This window comes from Pongo abelii, chromosome 1 (genome assembly GCF_028885655.2).
Source record: "Pongo abelii isolate AG06213 chromosome 1, NHGRI_mPonAbe1-v2.0_pri, whole genome shotgun sequence".
NCBI classification, from domain to species: Eukaryota; Metazoa; Chordata; class Mammalia; order Primates; family Hominidae; genus Pongo; species Pongo abelii.
The window spans coordinates 97,927,976-97,937,917 of record NC_071985.2 but is presented as its reverse complement, the minus strand read 5'-3'; the positions used below and the strand labels follow the sequence as shown (position 1 = coordinate 97,937,917).

Below are 9,942 nucleotides of genomic sequence, written 5' to 3'. Positions count from 1 at the left end.
GTATGTATGCATATATATACACACACACACGGAGGCATTTGACCCAAAAGCACAACTCCACTCAACCTATACCTCAGGTGAAGATGCGGAAGTAGGTAGACCTGAATTGGCTAGGGTTTTGCAGAGAAACAGAAGAGAGAGATAAATTTATTTTAAGAAATTGGCTTATGCGATGACTGTGTGGTCTGGCAAGTCCAAAATCTTGGCTGGAAATTCAGATAACAGTTGATGTCGCAGCATTGAGTCTAAATTCTGCAAGGCAGTAGTCTGGAAACAGGCAGAGTTTCTACATTGCAGTCTTGAGGATAATTTCTTCTTCTTTGGGAAACCTCAGTGTCCATTATTAAAGGCTGCAGCTGATTGAATGAGGCTCATGTTAGGGAAGATAGTCTGCTTACTCAGTCTACTGATTAAATACTTACAGAGAAACATGTGGATTGCTGTTTGATCAAACAACTGGGTAACACAGCATAGCCTGGGCAAAATTAACCATCACAGAGACTGAGAGGATACGTGGAGGTCACTGGAGATATGACCCAAGAGACAGAAGAGGGTCAACAGTGACCAGGACACACTAAGAACATGCCATGATGGTTTTATTTTCACTTAGGATAAAGGTAAATTTCTGGACAGACCTTTGGAGAATATTGGGAAGACAGAACCTTCTACTTGGTAACCCCATGGTAAGCCCAACAAAGCTGTGATGTTAGGAGGACTGGAGAGAGGGAGTGCAGCATGCGGCTGAGGAGGCCCTTGGCCTTTGCACTTTGGTTTCACAGAAGTGTAGTCAGTACAGCACGGACAAGGCTGTTGACCACTGCACAGTAGCTGGAGCTCTGGGAACTGATGATTGCTGCAGCTGCTTCCTATGCAGGGATCACACAAGAAGATTCAGAGGTGAACTTGGGCTGTGCACTGGAGTGGCCCTGTGGAGGGCCCTTTAAAGGCATTGGCATTGCTGGTGGTTTTTTGGCAAGGTATCTGAGTTTCAAAATGAATTGAATAATAAAGTCAGATAAATTAGAGCCAGGACGGGAACAATTTTGCCCTTTTAAACCTATTCTTGGTGTGCTGGCAGACAGTTTATAAAATACATTAGTATCGAATTAGTACCTATGAAGAAACATATAAGCTCAAGTTAAAAGTGTTAGAACTGACATTCTTAAAAACAGAACTAATGCTAAACCAATGTCAATTCTGTCTCTCATTTCATTTCATATCTACAGACCCACTTCCTACCTACTGTATTTCATGAGCTTTAAGAGGCTATCAATTGTAAGGGGCACCCTTATTTCATGCACCGCAAGGAAAGAAAAAAATGCTGCAAATTCAACTATTACGTGCCACCAATCATATGATATATACTGATTTAAGGGCTGTTAACAAGTGTTAGAAGAGTGTATCATGGAATTGATGAATTAAGGTAGGTATAAAACCGATCCACTTTAGGTCGTGTAAATATGTATGTAAATACTAGACGGGCCAATTCTTGCTTTGCCCAGAACACCCCTCTGCTGTGCTCCTCCCTATCACTATGTCTAGCACTAGACAGTGCTAGACAGTATTGACAAAAAGATCAAAAGGCCTACAAAGATATGGTACAGGAAAATTTTGGATTGGTCAATCTATTAAATAAAGGATGACAAATAAAAAGACATGGTAAGGCTTTTTCTCGTACTGTAGATAAAATAAAGTTCCCACATTTGCTAGGGAGTGTTTTTCTGGAATATATGGAGTTTAAGTTCCCAGGGAGACAAATCAAGGAGCTACTTGGAGAGACCAGCCTGCAGGAGAGTGACTTGCCAGATGACATGAACTTCAGATGAAATGTTTGAAATCACCCACAGGGCATTCTTCTCACGACACCTACATGCTTGTCCATATGGTACTAAAATGATGCATTGATCCCGCCAACACTCATGTGGCAATTAAGTATTTGGGTGGTCCCTGAGGGCGCACAGGCAATGTGACCCACTGGGTCTCCTGGCTCAGAGAGATCACACATGATGATGTGAAGACTATGGAGACAGAAGCAAGAATATCTATAGTCAGGTGACTTGTGAACCAATTCCCACCATTTTTTGAGGTATAAAGGGAAAAAGTGGGCATGTTAAAGAGCCGTTTATCTCCCAGTTCTGGTTTCCCAAAGGATCGGTTCCCATTAGTCCTTCCATTGCTTATTCAACCACTCAATACAGATGCTCATGTATGTGCATGTTCATTTCACTTGCACTTTTATATGAATACAGCATACACACACAGTGCACACATGCACACACACACACACAGGCTTGCCTCCCGTATTTCTTCACTTACAACATTGTTACAAATATCTTTGTCAAAGAGTATGAGGAAGCTGAGGGTGATATCACCATGAAGACAGTGGAATGAACTAACATCTTTTAATCACATTGGGAAATAGTGACTCAGGAGGTTCAGGCCTCAAACGTCATCTTCTTTGGTATCCAGTTTTTCTGCAGTCATCTTCAAAAAGGCCACTAAATTCTACAGTCTTTGAGGTCATGGGCTACTTATTGTTCACCTCTATATCCCTATGTTTGGACATATATGCTCCAAGAATGTTGTAGGCTTTCAAAGAATGCCTTTTGAATTCACTGCTCTAATCACACTGTGGACTTACTTTATCCTTGAGGTAAAAGCTCTCTGAGAACAGGAATCAGGTCTGAAAACAGGACTGGATAAATAGGTGAGTAGAATCCCTTAGGTAGAAGCAGACAATGGGAAACTATGCTTTCTACCTAACCGCCCTCCACCACCAAGTAAGCATTAGGCAATGTCAAGGCACGGTCTGTTTCTGTTTTAATCAGAGGTGTGAATAACTATCTTTTTCAATTCTAATTTCAACATCTTCATTGAGACATAATTCACATATTATATAGTTCATTTATTTAAAGTGTTAATTCAGTGGGTTTCAATACATTCATAGAGTTGGACAATCACCACCACAATTTTAGAACATTTTCATTACTCCAGAAAGAAAACCTGTATCAATTAGTTGTAATGTTCTAATTTCTCCCAGCCTGCTAAAGTACCTGGAAGCCACTAATCTTTCCTCGGAGGATGTGCATAAAAGTAAAAGGAGATACAGGGAACAGAATCTTGTCCAGGCTCTGGTTCCTCAGATGCCCTAAGTCAGCTCTTCAGGGGTCCAGCCTGAGAGAGACTGTAACTGGCTAAAGCCTCATTCCCTTTCTAGTTCTACAGATTTGCCTACTCTACACATTTCATATAAATAGGATCATAAGAAATGCAGTCTTTTGTGGTTGGCTTCTTCCATTTAGCATAAGGTTTTCAAAGTTCATCCTCCATATATCTGTTTAAAATAAGTGAATAAATGAATGGGTAACTCTGTCTAGTGCAACCCTGAATCAGAACTCTGAGTAAGTAGACCCCTTTCTGACCCTCTACTTCATGATAAGAAAGGAGTTCCCTTTCCATAGAAGCCACAAGAAATGATGTCTACTTCCTAAGGGAGTTTTCAAATAAGCTAAGTGTCTTGTAAGGGTTCTATATGGACAGTGAATGCCACATAAGACCTGGGTAAGTATCCAATACATGGCATTAGTTTTTCTTTTAAACACATATTTATTAAGTGTCTATCAGGCACATAGTGTCACACTAAGCTCTTTCTTACTTCTCACTTAATATTAAAAACAGCTCAGTGAGAAAGGTATACCTGGTTTATAACGACCATTACATATGAGAACTGATACTCATTGTGAGTATCATAGTGACACTCTAGCAATTGTTGATAATTGTTGTAGCAATTTCCAGCGATCACTCAGTTAGCATAGGCAAGTTTTCTGATTCCAGTAGCACATTCAATACAGTTCCTCCGACTAAAGGCAATATTTTGATTTTAGAGGGAATTGTTTATTCTCAATCATATTCTTTGCTCTAGACCACAGAATCAACTCAGATTTAATCCACTGAATCTGCTTGCCACAGTGAGTCGGAGGAAAAGCAGAAACACAGAGGCCAGGAGGAAGGGCTGAGAGCCTAGGCAAGGGAGGGATGCCTAGAAAGAACCAAGGCTGTAGAAGCCCCCTGGGATGGCTGGATCCACAGCAGGACATGGAAAAGAAACTGCTCAGGGTGGAAGGGGTCATAATGCAACACTTTTACAAGGTCAGGGAATGTTGTGGCTCAGAACTGATGTTTCCTCAGAGGACACGAATACAAAAGATGCAGGGAACAGGATCTTGTCCAGGCATGGGTCCCTTGGGTACCCTAAGTTAACTCTTTAGGGTTACCGCCTGGTGGAGGCTCTGACTGGCTAAAGCCTCTCTAGACCACAGCCCCAGAGAGGAGTCCTGGAAGCTCCTGAGGCCTCTTTGGATTGCAGGGACTAGGAGGCAGGAGAATGTCAGGAATGACCCAGCACGTGCCTGGTTGTGCAAGAGCCACCTCCTGCTCTTTTCAGAGCCAAGCCTGGGCCCTATAAAAGACACATCCAGCTTCAGCACTTCATCTGCTCTGACTCCCCAGGGACGTGTCTGTGCTCCTGCGTGTGACCAGGGTGAGTGGCAACCTGGGATACCAGAGGGGTATGAGCAAGGCAGAGGGATGGGGAGGATGGAGATAGGCTGGAGAAAGAGCTGTGTGCTTGTGTTCTGCCATACTGAGCAGGAATGGAATTCAGTCTGCCTCGAATCTGTTGAGGCTCTGAGGCCTACCAGGGCTCATACAGGTGGGGAAAGCTAACTGTGCACATCATTTCCAATCCTGTGTTTAGTGACTTCATGTTGGTAACTTTAAAACTGCCGTGTTGGGCATATTTACACCATGGAAACTGGCAAATACTTCAAGCCAGGGTCTTTTATCTGGGGGTTTCATTGCAAAATCTTTTTCCAGAGGACCTCCTGGTGTGTTCTGCAACACCTAGCTGGTCCTTAGGGCTTGTATTAAGGGAATAGGTACTTCATGGAGCTGTGAATACTCTACTCAGGCTTGTGAGGATAGAGTAATCCCAGCTTCCCCTGAAAGGAAGAATACGAAGTTCATTCTGTTGATTTTTTAATGTATGTGCTTTTATTTGGAGGAAAGATTCAAGTTGTTTCTTTCAGGTTACTGATGTGACTGTATTATCTGAATATCATTCTTCTTCTACACATGCACTGATTTTAGAAGAGGTATAATATGATCCTTGGTTTGAAATATTTAAAGAGTTTCATTATTATCTTTTAGGTTGACTAAACTCTGCCAGGATGTCTTGCCAGCAAAACCAGCAGCAGTGCCAGCCCCCTCCCAAGTGTCCTCCCAAGTGTACCCCAAAATGTCCACCTAAGTGTACCCCTAAATGCCCACCCCAGTGCCCAGCTCCATGTTCCCCTGCAGTCTCTTCTTGCTGTGGTACCAGCTCTGGGGGCTGCTGTGGTCCCAGCTCTGGGGGCTGCTGCAGCTCTGGGGCTGGTGGCTGCTGCCTGAGCCACCACAGGCCCCATCTCTTCCATCGGCGCCGGCACCAGAGCCATGATTGCTGTGAGAGTGAACCTTCCGGGGGCTCTGGCTGCTGCCACAGCTCTGGGGGCTGCTGCTGACCTGGGCTAAGAAGAACTCTTTGGACAGAATGTTTAAGAACCTGCTACAGCCTGATGCTTAACTCTTTCCATTTCCTCTCATTCCATTCATGGGTGGATAGGGACCACAAAGACTCATGGGGCTTCCCTGGGAGAACTTTGCACTTGATGGAGCACCTCAATTGCAGGTTTTCTTTTCCTTCTTTACCTCATGTTATAATAAAGCTCTGATTTCTGACTCACAAATTGTCTTGGTCGTTCTCTTCTCTTCTGAGATTTCAAACATCCTCCAAAGGTCAGGGCCTCAGAGAAATTCTCTTCATGGATCAAGGACAGGACCTGAGTAGGTGATACAGGAAAAGCTGCTCCGAGGAACTGATTCCCCCAAATGCAGGGTGGATGGAGCTAGAAGAGGGTCACCTGTGGCTATGGCAGCTTTGCCTTTCTCTCCACTAAGTCGGACACATGTTCTAATTTTCTGGGTATTCCAGATGTTGGGAAGGTTGGGAAGCTCTGTAGACTTGTTCTTCTCTAGGGAGAAGAACACATCTCTATGAAGCCAAACTTTCCTGCCATTAGAATCAATAGTTGGATAAAATGCTTGAAATGCATGTTGAGACCCCTCCTTCTGCAAAGTACAGCCCATAGTCACTGAACTCCTTTTCAGGGAGGGTGAGTCTGGTTAAGATCAGGCCATTGACTTGCTGCCTCAGACACCTGGCTTCAGTTCCTCACAGTGTTAGATCTGAATCCCAGGATGCTGTCCTGCTACTTGGCCCATGTGCTGGGCAGGGGAGTGATGAGTGATGGAGATATTTATTAGAAAAAACACGGAGGTCCCACTTTGAAAATACAACGAATAAATGGTACAAGATGCTGTAGGGAAGATTAGACATTTCCTCCTTCAATACTTCTTTGTCCAGCCACCCTCAGATGTGAGGGGGGAGAAGTGCCAAGATGGTTGCGGGATCTGTAGTATTAATGGGAGAAGGGGAGGGAAGCAGGGAAACAGCAGGGGAAATAAGGGCTAGTGCTTCTTAGGTTCAGGCTGACAGGTGTCAACATGAAGATAATGGATTCAGCAAAGAGAGAATCTGACAGAGATGGAGTCTGTTATTGAGATGTTCAGCTGCCTCCTCACCCTTACTGCTGCTGAGAAAAACACCTAGCTCTTTAACCAGTCTGAGATTCTGTACTCTCTGTGTTTTAAATTACCCTTTGCACTGAGTCATCTTATTTGATTTAATGCTCTTTATTATTTTTGCCAGTCTCATTTTATTTTTTTCTAATTTAAGTTCTGGGACACATGTGCTGAATGTGCAGGTTAATTACATAGGTATATATGTGCCATGGTAGTTTGCTATGTCTATGAACCCATCATCTAAGTTTTAAGCTCCACATGCATTATGTATTTGTCCTAATGCTCTCCCTCCTCTTACCTCTACCCCCAATATGCCCCGATGTGTGATGTTTCCTGCCCTGTGTCCATGTCTTCTCATTGTTCAGCTCTCACTTTTTAGTGAGAACATGCGGTGTTTGGTTTTCTATGCCTGTGTTAGTTTGCTGAAGATGATGGTTTCCAGCTTCATCCATGTGCCTGTAAAGGACATAAACTCATTCTTTTTATGGCTACATAGTATTCCATGGTGTATATGTGCCACATTTTCTTTATCCACTCTATCATTGATGGGCATTTGGGTTGGTTCCAACTCTGCTATTGTAAATAGTTGTGCTATAAACGTAAAGTATGCATGTGTCTTTATAGTAGCATAATTTATAATCCTTTGGGTATATACCCAGTAATGGGATTGCTGGGTCAAATAGTATTTCTGGTTCTATATCCTTGAGGAATCACCACACTGTCTTCCACAATAGATGAATTAATTTACAGTCCCACCAACAGTGTAAAAGCATTCTTATTTCTCCGCATCCTCTTGAGCATCTGTTGTTTCCAGACTTTTTAATGATCGCCATTCTAACTGGTGTGAGATGGTATCTCATTTTGGTTTTGATTTGCGTTTCTCTACTGACCAGCGATTATGAGCCTTTTTTCATATGTTTGTTGGCCGCATAAATGTCTTCTTTTGAGAAGTGTCTGTTCGTATCCTTTGCCCACTTTTTGATGGGGTTGTTTGTTTTTTTCTTGAAAATTTGTTTAAGTTCCTTATAGATTCTGGATATTAGACCTTTGTCAGATGGACAGATTGCAAAAATTTTCTTCCATTCTGTAGGTTGCCTGTTGACTCTGATGATATTGTTTTTTGAAAAGATTAACAAAATAGATAGGCCACTAGCCAGATTAATAAAGAAGAAATGAGAGAAGAATCAAATAGACACAATAAAAAATGATAAAGGGTGTATCACCACTGATAACACAGAAATACAAACAAACTACCATCAAAGAATACTATAAACACCTCTAGGCAAATAAACTAGAAAATCTTGAAGAAATGGATAAATTTCTGGACACAGAAACCCTCCCAACACTAAACTAGGAAGAAATCGAATCCCTGAATAGACCAATAACAAGTTCTGAAATTGAGGCAGTAATTAATAGCCTACCAACCAAAAAAAAAAAAACAAACCCAGGAATAGAGAGATTCACAGTCGAATTCTACCAGAGGTACAAAGAAGAGCTGGTACCATTCCTTCTGAAACTATTCCAAACAATAGAAAAAGAGGGACTCCTCCCTAACTCATTTTATGAGGCCAGCATCATCCTGATTTTAAAATCTGGCAAAGACAAAACAAAAAAAGAAAATTTCAGGCCAATATCACTGATGAACATCGATACAAAAATCCTCAATAAAATACTGGCAAACTGATTCCAGCAGCACATCAAAAAGCTTATCCACCACATTCAAGTCAGCTTCTTCCCTGGGATATAAGGCTGGTTCAACATACACAAATCAATAAACATAATCCATCACATAAACAGAACCAATGACAAAAACCACATGATTATCTCGATAGATGCAGAAAAGGCCTTCGATAAAATTCAACACTGCTTCACGCTAAAAACTCTCAATAAACTAGGTATTGATGGAACATATCTCAAAATAATAAGAGCTATTTATGACAATCCTGTAGCCAGTATCATACTGAATGGGCAAAAGCTGGAAGCATTCCCTTTGAAAACCAGCACAGGACAAAGATGCCCTCTCTCACCACTCCTATTCAACATAGTATCGGAAGTTCTGGCCAGAGCAATCAGGCAAGAGAAGGAAGTAAACAGTATTCAAATAGGAAGAGAGGACATTAAATCATATCTCTTTGCAGATGACATGATTGTATATTCAGAAAACCCCATCGTCTCAGCCCCAAAACTCCTTAAGCTGGTAAGCAACTTCAGCAAAGTCTCAAGATACAAAATCAATGTGCAAAAATTACAAGCATTCCTATACACCAATAATAGACAAGCAGAGAGCCAAATCATGAGTAAACTCCCATTCGCAATTGCTACAAAGAAAATAAAATACCTAGGAATATAACTTACAAGGGAGGTGAAGGAATTCTTCAAGGAGAACTACAAACCACTGCTCAAAGAAATAAGAGAGGACACAAACAAATGGAAAAACATTCCACGCTTATGGATAGGAAAAATCAATATCTTGAAAATGGCCATACTGCCCAAAGTAATTTATAGATTCAAGCTATCCCCATCAAGCTACCACTGACTTTCTTCACAGAACTACAAAAAACTACTTTAAATTTCATATGGAACCAAAAAAGAGCCCATATAGCCAAGACAATCCTAAGCAAAAAGAACAAAGCTGGAAGCATCAAGCTACCTGACTTCAAACTGTACTACAGGGCTACAGTAACCAAAACAGCATGGTACTGGTACCAAAAGAGATACATAGACCAATGGAACAAAACAGAGGCCTCAGAAATAACACCACACCTCTACAACCATCTGATCTTCAACAAACCTGACCAAAAAAGCAATGGGGAAAGGATTCCCTATTTAATAAATGGTGCTGGGAAAATTGGCTAGTCATATGCAGAAAACAGAAACTTGACCCCTTCCTTACACCTTATATAAAAATTTACTCAAAATGGGTGTTAAAGACTTAAACGTAAAACCTGAAAGTATAAAAACCCTAGAAGAAAACCTAGGCAATACCATTCAGGACATAGGCATGGGCAAAGACTTCATGACTAAAACAGCAAAAGCAATTGCAACAAAAGCCAAAGTTGATAAATGGGATCTAATCAAACTAAAGAGCTCAGCCAGTCTCATTATTAACTGAAATTTCAAGTCCCTGAACAGTAGTAATTTTGTTCTTCTAAAAACATGTACATTGGCCATTTCTACAAATTTCATAATATGATTTCAAATTTTCTTTTCAATTTTCAAGAGTTCTTGATATATCATAGATATTAACCTTGATCTGCCTTA

At 41.4% G+C, this 9,942-nt stretch overlaps 1 protein-coding gene across 1 annotated transcript; it reads left to right on the top strand.

The window, feature by feature from the left end:
* The first annotated feature begins 4,439 nt into the window (after window positions 1-4,439).
* LOC100431950 (late cornified envelope protein 2D) lies at window positions 4,440-5,795 on the top strand. The gene is made up of 2 exons (XM_009244143.4): window positions 4,440-4,540; window positions 5,209-5,795. Exon 2 carries the CDS (start codon window positions 5,229-5,231, stop codon window positions 5,559-5,561), a length of 333 nt encoding a protein of 110 aa, XP_009242418.1. The 5' UTR covers window positions 4,440-4,540; window positions 5,209-5,228; the 3' UTR covers window positions 5,562-5,795.
* The last annotated feature ends 4,147 nt before the right edge of the window (window positions 5,796-9,942 follow it).